The sequence below is a fragment of the Panthera uncia genome, chromosome D4 (genome assembly GCF_023721935.1).
Source record: "Panthera uncia isolate 11264 chromosome D4, Puncia_PCG_1.0, whole genome shotgun sequence".
Classification (NCBI taxonomy): Eukaryota; Metazoa; Chordata; class Mammalia; order Carnivora; family Felidae; genus Panthera; species Panthera uncia.
Genome location: NC_064807.1, coordinates 17,570,732 through 17,592,142, shown reverse-complemented (window position 1 = coordinate 17,592,142; position 21,411 = coordinate 17,570,732). Strand labels below are relative to the sequence as shown.

The window sequence follows — 21,411 nt, the reverse complement described above, 5'->3', positions numbered from 1 at the left end:
GCTCGATCCTGATATACAAAAATCTTGTTGGCGATTTCCAATAGTTCGGTGGTGTTCTTTCCAGCGATTCCTTCCAACTTTTGGACCTTCTGTCTAATATCACTTTGGGCCTGTCCCACGAAGGCAGCAATGACCATGGGCTGGTTTTTGGGGGCTTCTGGGTAAAAGGGCGTGTAAATTCTGAAGGATTCACACAATCTTTCATAGAAGTCAGCCGGTCGCGTCTGGCTTTTGTAGAACCTCAGCTACCTTTGCCATGTTGGTGGGCTTTCAGGCCCCTGCTTTTACCCCCTTGGAAGAAGACAGGTCGGTATGTTTCTAATCTGACCCTTGACGCTTCTGTGTTGGGTCCCAGTGAGGCTCCCCCTCGGGTGTAGCCTCCCGTGCCCAAGCGTCAGTGTCTGGTTATGCATCTGGTGCCTGAGCCTGGAGCCATTTTCTGGCTTCGGTGACGATTTGTCGGCACTCTTCCACGTTGCAACCCAGGCAGGGCAGTGAGATTCAAATATGGATTCCAGGAGACCTATCATTGCCTGAGGCTTCGCAGAGTAGGGCGGGTGTGATGTTTCCAGTTGAGGAGGTCAGTGTGGAATGGTTGGTAGTAGAAAACCAATCCCCCTCTTGTAGGGCCCCATCAGGTCCTATTCTCTGGAGATCCCTAGTCTCCTGTAGTGGCATCTGCATTGCTGTTGGGGCCTTGGACCTTGAGGCAAGAACCTAAGGCATCTTCCTACTGGTTCAGGTGTCCTTGGTTGGGGCCGACCGGCCACTGGTGGAGGCAAGACCGACGGGTGAACTGTCAGGCAGGTGACGTTCCCCTCCCTCGACTGATGGGATCTGGGGGCATATGGTGGCAGAAACGGAAGGACTTTCTCTGAATCTTCTTGGAGGCTGGGAGCGGTTTTTTTCCTGCTGTGAGGTCTTCTTCTCAACCCCTGCCACAAAGACACTACATTGTCCCTTACTGTTAACGCTGAACCGGACCCAAGGAGGCTTGACTTGTGCTATTTCCAGCCACTGATCGTTGTATAGGGATGATCCGGGGGGTCGGGGTCTCCAGTAACTACTTTGTAAACAGCTCATACTGTGGGGACATCTAGGGTGCCCTCAATGGGCCAGCCTACACAGAACATAGGCCATTCTAATTCACAGAGAGTGGGTAATTTCCCAGGGATCAATTTGACCCCATAGTCACCTGAAAATCTTTTTTTAAAATTCATTAAAAAAGTATTTTTTTACTGTTTATCTATTTTTTTTTTTTTTTTTTGAGAGAGAGAGAGAGAGAGAGAGAGAGACAGAATCTGAAGCAGGCTCCAGGCTCTGAGCTGCGAGCACAGAGCCCAATGCTGGGCGGAACTCGTGAATCGTGAGATCATTACCTGAGCTGAAGCTGGACACTTAACCGACTGAGCCACCCAGGCACCCCTAAAATCCTTAATCATACACACCAAAACAGTTGGTTTTTAGGAATTTCCCCCCATCCTGGTATCCTAGATGGGTCCCTCCCTATTTACCGTGTCCCAGACAAACATGATGGGAGAGGTCGCTTCGTCCACTTGGCCGCTCCCATTCGGGGATTAGATGCCTCTTAACATTGGCAGGTCGGTATAAACCCGACTCGGATCAGCCCTCTGTGGACCTGATTCTGCCTTGAGCTGTCTGAGGTCGGCATGGAATCGCAGGGTAGGACCCGCTCAGGCTCCGTAGCCGAGACCGTGGAACGCTCGCACACACGTTCACATCGATTGCAGACTCCACCCGGGAGTTCCCTGTTCTATGCACAGACTATGTGGCCCCGGGGGTGATCAAGCTCCCCATCCTCCCCGGTCTGAAGTCCCCAAGGACCCTTACCGATCCGATGTCCTGGGACCGGCCTTTTCTGTTCCCTCTGGAGTCTGTCTGAGCGCAGCTTTGGCCGACTCTTGTCAGGGTGCAGTTAGGTCCCAGGCAGCGTGGCTTCCTTTCAGTCACAGGGGTCCGTGAGGAGTAGCCTCTATGCCGGCATCCCACGACAGTGGCTCACGGCGGTCACCTTCCCGGCCAATGCATCAAAAACTTTACAATAAATATCGGTGCCTAAGAAAAGACAAGCGACACACACTGGGGGAATCAGAAAAGACTGTTTATTTAGCACCGATGCTGGCCCAGCAAACATTCTCTTGGCTGCACGTGTGGGGCACTACCACTTGGGCCCCCCGGGCAGTTGGTTGATGCAAGAGGCAAGTAAGATCACGGAAGCCAAAAGCATGGAAGGGGAGTATCTGGCTCCAGACATCTGACTGGCCCTTTTTTTTTATCTGCTCTTGCCCGCTTTCCTTCTCAAGATGGTGAAGATCATAACAGGCTAGAAGGAATTATGCAGAGGATGAAAGAGAGATTGTTGAAGTTACAGCGCTTATGAAGAAACGTACAGAACAATCGCGAATGTGAATGATGTGTCAGAATTTTCATAATCTTGCGGCGATGCGACGAGTTGCTGGGAAAATACACTGGGATGAACACCGAGGTGCGTGAAGAAGGTTGAGCATGTTGTTGAAAATTTGTCACGCTTGACTTCTACAGAGATGGTCTTTTTCATCCACGTGCTACTTTTGCCGCTTCCGTGAACCATAATGCCTGCCTTTTATTTTACTTGGAATCATGAAGGCAAATAATTTAACAAACTTCACAGTGGTAGAAGATACATGGATGCACCTCAAACATTTTAAAGGTTTATTTAAACAAAACCCAATTCAAATCAGGCAGCGACCGATCTTTCAGATGGAAAGCTTTGAGGAGTTGTACAAAAGGAGAGACTCTTATAGGCAGAAGGGAGCAGGAACAAGGAAGTTGTACTGGACAAAAAAGCAGGTTGGTTATTACCAGGTCAGTTTCCTTTGGGGGATGGAAGGGATCTATCAGGCAGATGACCTAACCAGTGCTGATTAGGTGATTCCTGGTTCCTGATTAGGTGATTCCTGACTGGTTGAAGACCCCATTCCTTCGAGAGCCAAAACTGTAATTAAATTAAGTCTTGGTTTCGCGATATGGGGCTTAGCACAAGGGGCTTCATTTGGGGCCCGTTGTCTTGCTTTTTAACAATAGCTAATGCTAAATGGTTTCAAAGAAAATAATTTCTTACCTCATTGTTTAGATTTAAGGCAGGTAGAGGACAAGTTCATGACCATAGATGATTCATACCTTCTTAATTGCTAAGTAGCACAAAAGAAGCATTGCCGTTCTCTTCAAAACTAAAAAGTAATAATAATGTCTGCGTTACAGTATAAACAAACAGAAAGGAAGGCTTGCAAGGTTTGCTTTGGTTAAATATGAGGTAACCATGATGGCTTTAGTCCCTCTTATTGCCAGGATGTGGGAAGGCAGGTCTGGGAATGGAAATACATTATTCAAAACACTGAATAATGGTGATTTGAGGGCAGAGCCAGGAAATGACAATGGAAAGACAAACAAGAAATCTCCTGGGTTTTTGTTTTGAGGAGGGTGGAGAGAAAGACTTTAGCCCAAGTATTAAATTACCCTTTGTATCTATTTACCTTACTCATTAACTGTTAAGAGTTTGCCTTCTATTTTTCAAAACAAAGACATGCTTCCTTTCCAGGAAAAATTGCTCAATCTTCTAAGCAAAGCTCGAAGGTTATGAATGAAATGTGATCACTTTCTTTTCATATTTTTAATACTTCAAAAATTTAGAGCAGCTAAGTAAACTTTTTAGACGATTGGCAAATTTTACATCAAAGAGTTTTGATATCACAATACAACTTATTTTTAACACATTTAATATAAATCTCTTATTCATCCTGCTACTGCAAGGATTTCCCTATATATTAAATAAGTAATTTCCCTATATATAAACAAATTTCCTATATATTAAAGTTTATATTTTGGTACTGATGAATTACATTGTGTATAACAATCACTCGAGGAGTTGGAATAGTCTGGTATATGTAGAAATCAAATGAGATAAAAAAGACCAAGTTCTTAATGAAGCAACTAATTATTAACGCTATGACTGTATTGGTTGTATTTTTCAAGTCGGAACTTTTCTAACGATAATAGAAAAACATTAAAATTGGTACACTGACTACCCAATAGTGTTGCTGTGATGCTAAGTATTCCAATGTCATTTAAAAAGAAAGCTAACTTACTTCACTGTTTACCCATGTTAAAGAGAAGACAACAGGCCCCAGTTGGAGTCACTTATGCTAAGCCCCATGTCACCAAACCAAGACTTAACTATGGTTTGGGCTCTCCCAGAAATGGTACAGTAAACCAGGTAATCAGGAATTGCCCACTAGTCGGGTCACAGACCCCAGCCTTCCCCTAAAGGAAAGAAGCCTCGTAATAACCAACTTGCTTTTTTGCCCAGTATAATTTCTTTGTTACCATGCCATTCTACTGAAAAAATTCTTTCATTCCGTACAGCTCCTCAGAGCTCTTTTTTCTTTGCTAGATTGGATGCTGCCTGATTCATGAATTATTGAATAAAGCCCAAAAGACCTCTAAAAGTTACTCAATTGAGGGGCCCCTGGGTGACTCGGTTTGTAGAGCATGCACCTTCTTTTTTTAATGTTTATTTGTTTTGAGAGAGAGAGAGTAAGTGGGGGAGGGGCAGAGAGAAAATCCTAAGCAGGTTCCATGCTGTCAGGAGGAGGGCTCTAGCCCATGAATGGTGAGATCATGATCTGAGCCGAAATCAAGAGTCAGATGCCCAACTGACTGAGCCACCCAGATGCTCCAGGCATGCAATTCTTGATCTCAGGGTTGTGACTTTAAGTCCCACATGGGGCATACAGCTTACTTAAGACAATAAAATAAAAGAGGACATAAAAGTTACTCATCTGAATTCTTTTTTTGAATTTGTTAAATGTTTACTTATTTTTAAGAGAGAGAGCGAGTGGGGGAAGGGCAGAAGGAGAGGGCGATAGAGAATCTGAAGCAGGCTCTAGGCTCTGAGCTGTTAGCACAGAGCCCGATGTGGGGTTTGAACCCATGAACTGTAAGGTCATGACCTGAGCTGATGATCTTACAGTTCGTGTTGGTTGCTTAACCAACTGAGCCACCCAGGTGCCCCGAATTTTGTTTTTTAATACCTGATAAGAACTTACCTTGTGATATCAGCTGTCAACATAAAGGGAAAACAATTTTGAGGACTCACACAAAACTCCATAATAATGCATAAGATTTTATATTATAGAAAGTTTACTTCCACTTAATACATGGAATTTCTTGCATTTCTTAATGTAGAATGTTTACTTCCGTTTAGTATATGAAATTTCACGCATTTCTTTTTTTAAATATCATTTATTGTCAAATTGGCTTCCATACAACACCCAGTGCTCATCCCAACAAGTGCCCTCCTCAATGCCCATCACCCACTCTCCCCTCTCCTCCTACCCCCATCAACCCTCAGTTCTCTGTATTTAAGTAAGAGTCTCTTTATGGTTTGCCTTCCTCCCTCTCTGTAACTATTTTCCCCCCTTCCCTTCCCCCATGGTCTTCTGTTACGTTTCTCAAGATCCACATATGAGTGAAAACAGATGATATCTGTCTTTCTCTGACTTATTTCACTTAGCATAATGCCCTCCAGTTCCATCCATGTTGCTGCAAATGACAGGATTTCCTTCTTTCTCATTGCCAAGTAGTATTCCATTGTATATATAAACCACATCTTCTTTATCCATTCATCAGTTGATGGACATTTAGGCTCTTTCCGTAATTTGGCTATTGTTGAAAGCGCTGCTATAAACGTTGGGGTACAAGTGCCCCTATGCATCAGCACTCCTGTATCCCTTGGGTAAGTTTCTAGCAGTGCTATTGCTGGGTCATAGAGTAGTTCCATTTTTAATTTTCTGAGGAACCTCCACATGGTTTTCCAGAGCAGCTGCACCAGAAGAAACCCACTTTAAATATAAAGACATATATCAATTAATAGTAAAATAATATAGAAATAAATACGTTGCTAATACTAAGTAAATGAGGGCGGGAGTAGCTATATTAATTCCAGACAAAGCAGACTCTAGAGCAAGGAAAATTGTCAGGGATAAAGACAAATATTACATAATGATAAAGGGGTAATTTTTTTTTAAGATTTTAAAATTTTTATGTAATCTTTACACCCAGCATGAGCCTCAAACTCACAACCCTGAGATCAAGAGTCACATGCTCCACTGACTGGGCCAGCCAGGGGTCCCAATAAAGGGATCAATTATCCAGGAAGATATAACAATCCTTAATGCATATGCATCTGACAAAAAAGCATCAAAATACGCGAGGCAAAAACTGCTAAAACTTTAAGGAGATGTGGATAAATCTACGGTTATGCTTGGAGACATCAACATCGATCTATCAGAAACAGACCTGGCAGGCAGAAAACCAATAAGGACATGGCTGAAGTCAATAGCACTGTCAATCAACAGGATGTAACTGACATCTAAAGACTACTTCGGCCAACAACAGCGGAATGCACATTCTTCTTAAACTCACATGGAGCGTGCACTAACAAGAACGACATTCTGGTCATAAGACACACCTTAACACATTTAGAAGAAAACACTACACACTGTGTGATTCCAACTATATGACATCCGGAAATGGCAAGACTATGCAGACAGGAAAAAGAGCAGTGGTTGCTGGGGGTCAGAGGAAGGCGGGGATGGATAGGTGGACCAGAGAGCACTCCTAGGGCAGTGAAAGTATTCTGTATGACACTCCAACGATGGATATAAATCATTTTACATTTGTCAAAAAAGTACAGAATGTACAACATCCAGAATGAACCCTAGTGCATATGAACTCTATATGAAAATGATGTGTTGATGTTGGTCCATCCGTTGTAACACAGGTTCCATTCTGGGGTGGGACATTGATCGTGGCGGAAAGGGGGTGTGTGGGTATTCTCTGTACCCTCCATACTTTCTGCTCATTTTTTGCTATGAACCTAAAACTACTCTAAAAAACAAAGTCTGTTTAAAAGGAAGAACATGGGAATGCAGGGTGGTGCAGCCACTCTGGAAAACAGTATGGAGGTTCCTCAAAAAACGAAAAATAGGTCTACCCTACGACCCAGGAATTGCACAACTAGGTATTTATCCACGGGATATAGGGGTGCTGTTTCGAAGGGACACATGCACCCCCATGTTTATAGCAGCACTATCCACCATAGCCAAAGTATGGAAAGAGCCCAAATGTCCATTGATGGACAAATGGATAAAGAAGATGTGGTATATACACACACACACACACACACACACACACACACACACATACATACAGTGGAGTATTACTCGGCAATCCAAAAGAGTGAAATCTTGCCATTTGCAACTACGTGGATGGAACTGGAGGGTATTATGCTAAGAGAAATTAGTCAGAGAAAGGCAAATATCATATGACTTCACTCATATGAGGACTTTAAGAGACAAAACAGGTGAACAGAAGGGAAGGGAAACAAAAATCATATAAAAACAGGGAGGGGGACAAAGCATAAGAGACTCATAAATGTGGAGAACAAACTGAGGGTTCCTGGAGGGGGTGTGAGAGGGGGGATGGGCTAAATGGGGAAGGGGCACTAAGGAATCTACTCCTGAAATCACTGTTGCACTATATCCTAACTAATTTGGATGTAAATTAAATTTAAAAAATAAAAAATAAAAGGAAGAACAATGTTGGCAAAACAGAGCTCACTGGCTGTAACTATTAGGCTCTCTCTTCCAGCAGAACTGAACATCCCAAACTTAAGGACTTAAAACAATTCGTAATTGCTCATGATTTTGTGGGTTGGCTGGGGCTCAGTTTCCTGTTTCTTCTGGGAACTCAGTTGGGGTGGAAATGTCCAAGATACTTCAAGCCTCTCTCTGCATGGCTCTGTGTCGGGCAGGGTAGCTAGACTCCTCAGATGGTTCCAGGCTTCTAAGAGAGTACTGACAACCGATCGGTTGTCTTCGGGATTCGCCTATGAGGTTACACAGCATCACTTCTGCCTGATCCGATCGGCAAAATTACAGATCTGGGCCAGTTTAACGGGGAGGGGAAATGGGTCCCACCTTTCAATAGAAGGAAATGGCAAAGAACTTGTGGGCATTTTTAAACTGCCACGCTGTATGTTATTCAACTGGTGACAGCTTTTCAATCAGAACAACCCTCTGTATGCTTTTTTGTTTCCCTCTTCAAAACCCAGCTGTAGTCCCTACTAAAACCAACTTAGCAAATGTTTTCTGTGCACCTGTGTTATTTTGCATATCAGGGAGAATCAAACGGCAGCCCCTAATGTTTTCTATCTGAATTGTGAAAAAGGAAAAAGGAAGGACCAGGAACTGCAGAGGCCAAGTGAAGTGATTAAAAATGTCATTTCTTTTGGTAACGTCAGTATTTTTGCCATGGTTTTCATGTGGCGAGGGTATCATGAGGATGAGAGAACACAGGGTGGGAAGTCTCACTGACGCTGAAGAATGGCTGATGTTAGGGATGAGTACATCCTGCCTTCCGAGGAGAAGTTTTCTGAAAAGACAGAGACATTTATCTCCCGAATCTGAAACGTTATTTACTAATACTGTGAAAATATGCCAGGGCCCTAGGAAGTTTTTCTTACCCTCTTCTCAGAAATGTTTAGCACATCTTTTTGTTCGATAGAAAATATGTAATTTAAACATGTAATTTAAAATAATTTGTTGATGGGAGGGGTGCCTGTGTGGCTCCGTCGGTTAGGCGCCCGACTCTTGGTTTCGGCTCAGGTCGTGATCTCACGGTTGGTGGGTTCGAGCCCCGCATTGGAGCCTGCTTGGAATTCTCTTTCTCCCTCTCTCTCTGACTCTCCCCTGCTCGCATTCTCTCCCTCAAAATCAAAAAATAGATAAATAAAATAAACAAAATTAAATACTTTGTTGATGGGAAAGAAGTCTGAATTCTTTCACTGTATAATTCTGGCTTCTCCCCTTCACCTTCTACTTCTTAATGAAACATATCTTCAAAGGAAGCTTCAAAAATCATAGCTTTTCGGGGTGGCTGGCTAGTTCAGTCAGTAGAATGTGCGACTCTTGATCTCGGGGTTGTGAGTTCAAGCCCCACCTTGGGTGTGGATGTTACCTAAAAAGAAAATCTTAAAAAAAAAAAAAAAATCATAACTTTTGAAATTAAAACAATGCTATCAACTACTTTTGCGACCGGGAAAACAGTGCTGTGGTGATGCCTCACCGAAGAACCAAGTCCAAGTGCATGAAGCAGTGGATAATCCAAACTCTTCTACTGAGTATAGAATTCCACTGCACACAGCATAGTGCCTGAAATGAACACCGTCCCTTAACTCTCATTGTTTTGTTTGCATTTCCAATGGCGCAGATCAGGGAAGTAAAAAAACAAAGTGGTAGTGTGCCACCTTGTGGATGCACAAGGAATGGAACTCTTCCAGTTTTTTGGTTTTTGTTTTTTTCCACGTGGGAAGAATTTAACATTGCATTTTTACTTTTTCCAGTTATAGGAGGAATAACTATTCGCGGGAAAAACATGGGAAAAGCATAAAGAACAGCACTAATATTTGAGTATCCGTACTGAAATGGATTAGTGGATTATATGAAAAAAACATTAGTAATCATCCCAATCTTTAAAAATTTTTTTTAAATTAATTAATTTATTTTGAGAGAGAGAGAGGGCGTGCACACGCAGGGGAGCGGGGGAGGGGCAGAGAGACAGAATCCCAAGCAGGCTCCACACCTTCAGTACAGAACCCGATGTGGGACTCGAACTCAGGAACTATAAGAGAATGAATGACCTGAGCAGAGATCAAGAGTCAGATACTTAACCAACTGCGCCATCCAGGCACCCCAGTAATCATCCCAATCTCGATTTGGAGTGTACCCCTATTGAAGCAGCATAAGGAATGAAGGAATGAATTTTTCCAAGTCGGAGTTTTCAGGTCAGCTATTGGTCTTTTAGGCCTGGCCTGACATTAGGGTCTGAACTTCCAGAAATGTTATTGATGTGCCACTTGGCTAGAAGATGATAAAATTATGTTTGCATTTATCAGTACCATTGACAACCATCTATTTCCATGTGAGGGGTGTATTTATTAATCGACCACACAAACATTTCATTTTGGGTTATTATGGGATAGATAGGTCTAGAAGACCAGGAGATGAGTTAACTCTCCCAGAAAGGGTGCTCTTAGGTCCACTGTCAAAGACAAAATTCTGGACCGGATGGCTTGCTGGTACTTCTAGATTCTTCATATTCTTTTGGGTTTACCAAGTCCCAGGCTCCAAGTCTCAGTGTCCTCTTCCGAAAATAATAGACCAGGTTGGTAACTTGTAAAATAGTTTATTTTGTCCATTTTGTTTACATAATAGTATTTAAAAATATGTATTTTCTGAGTTGATTATGTTATAAAAGCATATACAGTGATATGATCCGATTTTGGACGTGTTTGAGACTGCCAGTGTGTTCATGGGTCCTTATTGAGTAAATTTATACCACACAAAGTAAAATTTCCAACTTTGAACTACAAAATACATTTGAGGTAATGAAGCATCATTTTTCTTTGTTTCTTTTTCATACAGGGATTTTGTGTGAGATTTTTCCATGTCTGTTTTCAAGGGTGGCATTCTGAAGGCATTGTATATCTCAGCCAGCACATTTGTATTGTAGTCTGTTTGCAATAAATTCTCCAACAGACCAACAGGTAATCTTAATAGTAATAGCTAATACCAAAGGCTTACTACGCATGAAACACTGACTTGGTGGTGTTCATGCATTAACTCTTAAATCTTTCCAGTGCTTCATGAGGGGGCCATTGTTATTATCCCCATCTTACAGCCAGGAAACTGGGGTACAAAAAGGTGAGTTGAGGTGCCTAAAAAGGGGTAAAGCCAGGGGTCCCCCTTTTGCCTACTAATGAGCTCTGTCACCCCACATAGAGTTTTCTTCTCTGGTATGCATATTGCACATTCCTGCCTCAGGAATGAGACTCCTGGAGATTGTCCCTTCTTCACGCCCTTCCTTCCCCCTTCCTGTTTGGCTAATTCACACCCATCCTGAGGGGCCAGCTCAAGCCTCACCTCTGGAAAGCACGGTCCAGTTTACCTGATTCATGGGGCTCCCCCACCCCTCTGGTCCACTGTAGCGTTGGTTCGTGCTAGGAAACCCGTTGGTGCAAAGGCCCAGGAGAATGTTAGAGGAATTGCAAAAGTCCAGGATAGTCCCTGGATGGGGCATGGAGGCAGAAGCTGGGGAGGGGGAGGGGGAGGACCCTGTGAATGATGGTTTTGTCTAGAGTTACGCTAGGGTAATGAGAAACATGAAAGGGCTGTTGGTGTGGCTTGATCAGATTGTGACAAAGGTCACTGCACCTCAAATAACTGATTGGGATTGACTGGGGTCAAATCTAAGGCTTGGGAGAAGGGAAAAGAGGCAGCTGCAGAAGAGAAGTGGTGACTTGGGCGTCAGCTGGTGCAAGGGAGAAAGATGGGTTGGGGAGAGCCTTGGGGACTGCTTGGATATGGAGGGTGTGAACTCCGATGTCAGACTTAAAGGTCAGCAATTTTTAGATGTGTTTTAAAAAATAGACTTTATTTATTTCTTTTTTAAATACTTCATTTTTTAAAGCAGCTTTAGGTTTACGAAAAGTGGAATGGCAAGTACAGAGAGTTCTTGAACACAGCCCTCATTCCACATCTTGCATGTGGGGGGCATTTGTTATCATTGATAAGCCAATATTAATATATCAGTATTGACTGAAGTCCATAGTTTACCTTAGGGCTCACTCTTTGTGCTGTCCTGCTCTATGCGTTTTGACATATACATAATGTCATGGGTCCATCATTACTGTATTAGAAGGGTTTCACTGCCCTAAAAGTCCTCTGAGCTCCACCTGTTCCTCGCTCCCTTCCTCCAAACCCCTGGCAACCACTGATCTTTTTACTCTCTCTAGAGTTTAGCCTTTACTAGAATGACGTATAATTGGAATCATGTCATATATAGCCTTTTCTGGTTGGCTTCTTTCACTTGGCATAATGTGCATTGAAGTTTCCTCCATGTCTTTTCATGGCTTGATCATTTCTTTTTCTTGCTGAATAACATCACATTATATAAGTGTATCACGAATCATTTATGCATTTACCTACTGAAGGACCTCTTAGTTGCTTCCAAATTTTGGCAAGCCGTGTGCACATTTTTGTGTGAACACAAGTTTCGAACTCCTTTGGGTAGACACCAAGGAGTGTGACTGCTGGACCATTTGGGTTTTTTTTTTTGTAAGAAACCACCAAACTGTCTTCCTACATGGCTTTATCATTTTGCATTCCCACCAGCATGAGTGAGAGTTCCTGTTGCTCCCTGTCCTAAGCAGCATTTGGTGTTGTCAGTGTTGTGGGTTTGGGCCATTCTTACAAGGGTGTAGCAGTATCTTATTCTTTTTTTAAGTATTGTTTGTTTAAGTCATCTCTACACCCAACATAGGGCTTAAACTCACAACCTTGAGATCAAGAGTTGCGTGGTCTTCTAACTGAGCCAGGCAGGGGCCCCGGTATGTTACTGTTTTAATTTCTAAGTCCCTGATGACACATGATGTCGAACATCTTTCATACACTTATTAGTCACCTTGATTTCTTCTTTGGTGAGGTGTCTCTTCCGATCTTTTGACCCCATTTTAACCGTGTTGTTTGTTTTCTAATTGTCAAATTTTAAGAGTTCTTTAGATTCATTTTTAAAAGTTGTTTTACTTAGGGTGGGCCTTCTCTTTTCCCTTCCCAAGTCTCCCCGGTTCTGCTCGCTCCCGATTCTCACTTGTGATCTTTCTTCCTGCAGAGACAACCTAACATCCTAGAAGAAGGCTCTTTGCCTACCAGCAGAGGAAAGGATGCCGCTGGTGCAGCTCAAACAGGGAAATAAAACATATTTTGAATACTTGGTTAAAGCCTAAGCTTGATAAAGACACACACACACACACACACAGACGCGCGCGCTTTCAACTGTAGGTTTACATATAAAATGGTAAGTGTGAATGCTGGATAGTGCATTTTTGTAGTCAAATGACTGAGGGAAAAAAATGTATCCTACAGGCTACAGAACAATCATCTGAATTGTTTTAAGCGTATTCTTTGGCCACTGAAGTGGAGTGCAGGGGTCTGATTTAATGAGTAAAGTACTTTAGGGATAAAACCTCAAATGGTGCGTTGAAGGAAACCTTTGGAGAGCTTTTTATTTTGTAGTGACCGGGGAGCCTTTAGGGGTTATTAAGCAGGAGTGAAAAAGGATCAGGCTTTGGCCTTTCATAGCCTATGCTGATTACACAGTAATTATGCATAGTCACTGAAATGTCAACAGAGTTAAAAAAAAGTTGGAGCCTAAATGTCCCATCTTAGGAATTCTCCAACTCTCCCTTTCCTTCTTTTTTTTTTTTTTCAATATATGAAATTTATTGTCAAATTGGTTTCCATACAACACCCAGTGCTCATCCCAAAAGGTGCCCTCCTCAATACCCATCACCCACCCTCCCCTCCCTCCCACCCCCCATCAACCCTCAGTTTGGTCTCAGTTTTTAACAGTCTCTTATGCTTTGGCTCTCTCCCACTCTAACCTCTTTTTTTTTTTTTTCCTACCCCTCCCCTATGGGTTCCTGTTAAGTTTCTCAGGATCCACCTAAGAGTGAAAACATATGGTATCTGTCTTTCTCTGTATGGCTTATTTCACTTAGCATCACACTCTCCAGTTCCATCCACGTTGCTACGAAGGGCCATATTTCATTCTTTCTCATTGCCACGTAGTACTCCATTGTGTATATAAACCACAATTTCTTTATCCATTCATCAGTTGATGGACATTTAGGTTCTTTCCATAATTTGGCTATTGTTGAGAGTGCTGCTATAAACATTGGGGTACAAGTGCCCCTATGCATCAGTACTCCTGTATCCCTTGGGTAAATTCCTAGCAGTGCTATTGCTGGGTCATAGGGTAGGTCTATTTTTAATTTTTTGAGGAACCTCCACACTGTTTTCCAGAGTGGCTGCACCAATTTGCATTCCCACCAACAGTGCAAGAGGGTTCCCGTTTCTCCACACCCTCGCCAGCATCTATAGTCTCCTGATTTGTTCATTTTGGCCACTCTGACTGGCATGAGGTGATATCTGAGTGTGGTTTTGATTTGTATTTCCCTGATGAAGAGAGATGTTGAACATCTTTTCATGTGCCTGTTTCATGTGCCTTTTCATGTGCCTGTCTTCTAAAGAAGACATCTTTAGAGAAGTGTCTATTCATGTTTTCTGCCCATTTCTTCACTGGATTATTTGTTTTTCGGGTGTGGAGTTTGGTGAGCTCTTTATAGATTTTGGATACTAGCCCTTTGTCCGATATGTCATTTGCAAATATCTTTTCCCATTCCGTTGGTTGCCTTTTAGTTTTGTTGGTTGTTTCCTTTGCTGTGCAGAAGCTTTTTATCTTCATGAGGTCCCAATAGTTCATTTTTGCTTTTAATTCCCTTGCCTTTGGGGATGTGTCAAGTAAGAAATTGTTACGGCTGAGGTCAGAGAGGTCTTTTCCTGCTTTCTCCTCTAGGGTTTTGATGGTTTCCTGTCTCACATTCAGGTCCTTTATCCATTTTGAGTTTATTTTTGTGAATGGTGTGAGAAAGTGGTCTAGTTTCAACCTTCTGCATGTTGCTGTCCAGTTCTCCCAGCACCATTTGTTAAAGAGACTGTCTTTTTTCCATTGGATGTTCTTTCCTGCTTTGTCAAAGATGAGTTGGCCATACATTTGTGGGTCTAGTTCTGGGGTTTCTATTCCATTTCACTGGTCCCTTTCCTTCTTTATAAGTTGGGGTTAACTCTTTCCTCAGACCTGATATAAGGATTATAGGAGATAGTATGTAAAGTAAGTAGCACTATCTCCTTCAATTCTTTTGTCTGTTTATTTTTTAAAGAGACACAGAATGCGAGCGGGGGAGGGGCAGAGAGAGAGAGAGGGAGACACAGAATCCCAAGCAGGCTCCAGGCTCTGAGCTGTCAGCACAGAGCCTGAAGCGGGGCTCAAACCCACAGACCATGAGATCATGACCTGAGCCGAAGTTGGACACTTAATCGACGAGCCACCTAGGTGCCCCTCTCCTTTCTTTTTTTTTTTTTAATTTTTTTAACTTTTATTTATTATTGAAAAACAGAGAGAAACGGAGCATGAGCATGGGAGGGACAGAGAGAAGGGGAGACAGAATCTGAAGCAGGCTTCAGGCTCTGAGCGGTCAGCACAGAGCCTGAAGTGGGGCTTGAACTCACAAACTGCAAGATCATGACCTGAGCCCAAGTCGGACGTTCAACTGACTGAGCCACCCAGGCACCCCCCTCTCCTTTGATTCTTAAAAGCACCCTTCTTCATTCATCTCCTGTGACTCATTTAATTATTTTATTTCATTTAATTCCCACACCTCCTTGGAACCTTGGGGTGCGGAGGACTAGCACCCAGAGCTGTTTCATCAGGCTCTCACCTCCAGGTTTTTCTCTCATCTGGTGCATCATTGATAACAAACATGATAATAATTTTCACGACAGGCCTGGCAGTGTGTTGAGTGCTGTGCACGCATCATCTCACTTCAAATCCCACACAATTATTAATATTCCCATTTAGTTGATAAGCACATTGAGATTCAGACAGTGTACTTTGCCCAAGGTCACCCAGCAATTAAATGAGGCCAGGCTCGTATTCAAACCCTGGCTTATCTAGCTCTGGCACCTGTGCTCTTAACCATTAACTACACGACAGGCCTTTTATGTGAGGTCTGCTTCCTCAGCAGCCTTGGGAGCACTTTGCGGGCTGCTATTGGAGTATTAACAGCACAGCACTGGAATCGGACTTATCAGTCAGTCTCTCCCACCAGACTGAGTCTCTGGGGGCCAAGACCTTGTCTGCCTCACCTTTGTCCCCCCAGCACCTTGCACTGTGCTCAGCACACACTGGGGTCTTCGATCCGTTCTTTCTGCAAATACTTATGCAGTGTTTGCTATGAACCATGCACTATGCTGGTGTTAGGGAAATAGCCTTTGCCAACGCAGAACCCCTTCGGCGCCAATAAAGAGAGATTATAATTTTATCACTGGGTAAACAGCGTCATAGTTACATACATGTCGGGTAGACGTGACTTCCAAGTCTGGACAGGGTTTCACACGAATGCATAGAGAGAAGCAAAGAGAACAATGAAAACGTCTTTCTCAAGAACAAGAGGATGCACCTTGCGACTGACCCTTGTATGTCTGGTGAGCAAGAAATTTCCCTTGAGCTACTTCCCCAGGTAACGTTTATGGCCCCACGGGTCAGAAGGCCCCCACATTGGCATTGCAGTAGGGATGACGCTTTTTGTCGGGTGTATTAAATTCTCCGGGTAACACCTCACAGAGGGAGGGGTAGGTAGGCGGCTGCATCCTTCCTGGGAGAAAACTGCATTATTGCAACCTTGCACTAGTCAGCGGGGGGCAGGGTGACAGACTAGGACCCGCTCCCTCGGCGCTTACATTCTGGTATAACGTCAGCCCGCGGGCACAAGGGCATTTCTGGCCTTCAGGAAAAGCTTCCTCTACGAAGTGTTCTCGAGCTGGAATTCTGGAACTTTAATAAACGTGGAAAGAACGAATGAATGACGAATGACCATCGAGCTGGCGGTTGCCCAGGAGCCAAAGAACATATCTGGCGTCAGGATCGTTATGGACACGGTGGAAGGGAACAGAAACACGTAGGGCTGTCGGAGACCGGTGCTCTCACAGCCCGCAAGACGAGAACGATTCCAGCCACACTTTCCACCGCCAGGGGCGGGAGAGGCCAAGGAGGGGCGGGGCGGTGGCTCCAGGGCCGAGGCTGGGGGCGGGCCCGCGCGGGGGCGGGGCTACGGAAGCCGAGAGGGCTGTGAGGCGTTTAGCTGAGGAAGTGTGCGCAGGCTCGCGGCGCTGGGCGGGTTCGGGCCCTCCCACGCTGACCCTCCCGCCTCCCGCAAGGGTACCCGCCGCCGCCGCAGCTCCCGGGGCGGAGACGCGAGCTCTGGGTCGCTCGGCGGCTCCTGTTGGGTCGGCGGCGTGACGGACTCACTGCGGCGTGTCGTCCGCGCCGCCAAGCTCGTAGCGCGCCCGCCCTCCCGGCCGGCCGGCCGGCCGAGCTCCCGCTTGCGTCCCCCGGCTGGTCCGGGAGATCCAGGCACCGCTTCGACGGCGGCTTCGCCGGACCCGCGACCCCGGTCGCAGCCCGCGGCCCGAGCGGACGGCGTCATGAGGCACCTGCCGTATTTCTGCCGCGGCCAGGTGGTGCGGGGCTTCGGCCGTGGCTCCAAGCAGCTGGGCATCCCTACAGGTGAGCGCGGACGGTCGCGGGCCCCCCTCTGGGGCACCCCTCCGACTCGCGGGGTTGGGTCAGGCGGGAGCGGGGACGTCAGACGGGGAACTTGGGGCCGAGGGCAGAGGCGACGCCCTCCGCTCCGCCTGGTTTCTGCTTTGTTGAGGCGGGTTGAGGAAGCTCGTTCCTGTCCCTGGCTCCGAGCTCACCGAGGAACTGGGCCGGAGGGGTGGTGAGGGCAGAAAGGCGAGCGGAGTTTCGGGACCCCTCTTTCCCGCCTCCCTATCCAACCGAGCTAGAGCTGCCAGGCCTGGCACGCGGCTTCCCCGTTAGAAAACGTAACGTGAACCAGGCTGGTTAGATTGCCAAGCCAACTGCAAGGTTTTTTGTTCTCTTTAAATGTCTTGCTAGTAATTGGATGAGAATCAGATCTCCTTTTTGGTCTGTCTACATTCGTTTCAGTAGGCAGGACCTGATCATGTGTAATTCATCCTGAAAAACACATACCACGGTTACCCTGGGTTGTTGAGCTTGGGACGTAGGCGCCCATATTTGGAGAATAAGAATCATTTCAAGAGATTCCGAACCTCCTTAAGAAAGCCCGGGTCTAAAAACCCCAGCTGTTCGTGCACCCGTTTTCTTCTGCCTCAAGAGTATGTGTTTTTTTGGAGATGTTTGTACACTTAATTGTTCTTAACCTATCCACATGGAGATGAGAAAGAAAAACCTGAGCCAGACTATCGAAGGAGGGTGGGATTGATAAGTATAGGCAGGGCAGGGTCCTGGGACTCTGGTGAGCCTAATGATTTAGACTATGCTTCCTTGCCTGCGATTTTTGTAAAGATTTACTATGACGCTGTTAACACTCATACTATTTGTTTCTGTTATTTAGCTAACTTTCCGGAACAAGTAGTTGACAATCTCCCAGCTGATGTATCCACTGGCATTTATTATGGTTGGGCCAGTGTTGGCAGTGGAGATGTTCATAAGATGGTGGTGAGCATAGGATGGAACCCGTACTACAAAAATACAAAAAAGTCCATGGTAAGAGTTCTATCTAGGTCTGTAACTGGAAATGGGATAATGATTTAAGGTAATATTCGGTAGCAGATGCATGTAGAACTCCCCAGTGGTGCTCACAGCATAGTCCAAATGACTAGGCTTTCTGGCAGCGTTCTTGAAGGATTTTCAAGTGTTTAGTTACTGTTTGAATGGAAGAGCTTGTCCTCCTTTCAGTGTATCGTGTCTTTGGATCCAAAGCGAATCTCTTAAAGAAAATGATCTCTTCTAAAAAGGGGGGGGGGGGTATAATTGGATTGTGCTTTTTAATCGTTCTGTTAATCTCTGCCTTTTCTTTGGAGAGTTTAATCCATTTACATGTAAGCTAATGACTGCTGAGGAGGGACTTCTGCTATTTTGCTGTTTTCTAAATGCCTTACAGCCTTTTTGATATTTCTTCCACTGCTGCCTTTTGTTTTTTAATTTTTTTTTTTTTTTTTTTTTTGCAGTGACAAATTTTGATTACCTTATTTCCTTTTGTGTACTTGACATAACTATTTTCTGTGCAGTTACCGCGAGGATTGCCTTTAACATTCTAAAGTTACGAATTTTGGTGCATTTGTCTTTCAAGTCCTGTAGAAAATAAAAAGTAGGGTTTCAAGCCAAAATGGCAATATTAATTTTTATAGCTGCCCATGGACTTATCCTCACTGGAGATAAAAGTGAATTACTTATGGGACGCCTGGGTGGCTCAGTCGATTAAGTGTCCGACTTCGGTTCAGATCGTCATCTCATGGTTTGTGAGTCTGAGCCCTTTGTCGGCTCTGTGCTGACAGCTCGGATCCTGGAGCCTGCTTTGGGTTCTGTGTCTCCCTCTCTCTCTGCCCCTCCCCTGCTCATGCTCTGTGCTCTCTGTCTCTCAGAAATAAGAAAACATTTAAAAAATTTTTTTTAAGTGAATTACTTAAGAGCATGTTTTATAAAATTGAGCTTGCCACAATTAATATAGTTCATTCACTTTTTAATTACTTGCTTATCCTGCTAAGATAGAGCTGCTTACTACACAAATGGTGCTTTCTGATAAAATTGCGAGGTGACGCTTTTTTTTCTTTCCTCTTAAACTACCTTAAGGGCATACCCTTCTGCTCTGTTCACAGTACCCCTACCACTTAACAGCTTAATCTGCGAGATAGGGCTGAGTCTTGGTCAGCTCAGGCGCATGGCAGAAACAGAGTTGGTATAAATTTCAGCATCCTTGAAGAGTTTATAGAAGCGTGTCACAGTTGGAAAACCACAGGACTAAGTACTGGTAAAAACGGTAGAGATGGCCCAGAACTGCTTAGCATTGTGCTCAATATTTGTGGTATAACATCTGCCTTACTCAGATACAGTGTTTACATGTAAGGTCAGGAGCAGGAACAGGACTGATGGAAGCATTCGGGAGGAAAACTACACTTAGATTTTAACCTGACTTTAAAAATTTAGCAAGCGTTCGTGGTTTCATTTAAATGACCCCCACTGTAAATGTGAAGGTAATATTTCAAATTTCAGGTATTCTGTGATCTGATGGTAATCTTTTTGATATTTCTTAACTATAGGAAACTCATATCATGCATACCTTCGAAGAGGACTTCTATGGGGAAATCCTCAATGTGGCCATCGTTGGCTACCTCAGACCTGAGAAGAACTTCGATTCTTTAGGTAAAGTTCCCTTTAGGTCTTCTTAGGAATTACTGCAGCCACTTCTAATGCTTCTGCTAGTAACAGCATGGCAGGAGAGAAGGTATTTGAGCATTTAGATTCTTTTTTTTTTTTAACGTTTATTTATTTTTGAGACAGAGAGAGACAGAGCATGAACGGGGGAGGGGCAGAGAGAGAGGGAGACACAGAATCGGAAGCAGGCTCCAGGCTCCGAGCCATCGGCCCAGAGCCCGACGCGGGGCTCGAACTCACGGACCGCGAGATCGTGACCCGAGCCGAAGTCGGACGCTCAACCGACCGAGCCACCCAGGCGCCCCGGTATTTGAGCATTTAGTATATGCCAGGCACTGTAAGTGCCTTACATGAATCAAGTCACTTGCCCCCGCCATAACATGAGGAATTATTTTGCCCATTTCACAGGTGAGGAGATCGGCAGAGGAGGGTTAAATAGTTTGCCCAGGGTCACATAAGTATGTGATGCTTCTTATCAGTATCAGTAGGCTGGCTGCTTCTCTCCCAACAGTAGGAAGTTAGTGAAATCTCTATTCCCTTTTCATATTTCAAGGAACAAGAGAGAACGCTGTCGTGAATAAAGATGCCTTGCGGCGCTTGAAGTGTAACAAACTAAGTCAATATTTGAAACATAGAGCATCAAGTTTGTCAGCGTAGTGTGGTCGCTTTGATTCTGTTGGAGAGGGTCTTTTACAAATGTAAATGCTGAAGAGGCTTGATCGTGAATGTGCCTTCCATTTGGTACTCGTGACACACTTTTTGCTAATGCCTTTCTCTGAGAAATTGCCAGGAGAAGAGGGACATCTTTTGTGTACCATTGGTGTTTACGTCAGTCTCAGTCCGGAAGAAGGGACGGGACAAACATTTACTGGGCGTCTCCCCTGTGCTAAAGGCGCTGCCAGCCTGTGAGCTTTTGGGAGAGTCTGAACGAGTAGAGAGAGTAGAGCGGCAGTTTCTCATCGTCTGCCTGCTGTGTTCTCTCTACAGAGTCCCTTATTTCAGCAATTCAAGGTGATATCGAGGAAGCCAAGAAACGACTAGATTTACCAGAACATTTGAAATTGAAAGAAGATACTTTCTTCCGGGTTCCTAAAAGCAAAATAATGAATGGCCACTGATGAAAAATCATCTTACCCTTATTTATTCATTCACTGTGTTCTCGTATCTCACTACTCATAACTCCTCAGTTGTTATATTTTAAAAATCAGACATTTCCTACGGCTGTGAATTAAACAGTACGATGTACTTACCACATTATGCTTCAACTGTTCAAATTCCACGCATCATGCTATAGTACTAAAATGATTTGTTTTAAAAATCAAGCTTCTTTAAAAAAAAAAAAAAAATCAAGCTTCTTTTTTATGCGATATGTCATTTGAAATGTACCACTAGACAGGTCTTAAGTGTCTTATA

The 21,411-nt window shown here is 44.2% G+C and overlaps 1 protein-coding gene across 1 annotated transcript; it reads left to right on the top strand.

Moving 5' to 3' along the window:
- The first annotated feature begins 16,933 nt into the window (after positions 1-16,933).
- RFK (riboflavin kinase) lies at positions 16,934-21,252 on the top strand. The gene is made up of 4 exons (XM_049634116.1): positions 16,934-17,304; positions 18,179-18,330; positions 19,884-19,986; positions 20,986-21,252. The coding sequence occupies exons 1-4, from the start codon at positions 17,223-17,225 to the stop codon at positions 21,114-21,116; spliced, it is 468 nt and encodes a 155-aa protein (XP_049490073.1). The 5' UTR covers positions 16,934-17,222; the 3' UTR covers positions 21,117-21,252.
- Positions 21,253-21,411: the final 159 nt, after the last annotated feature.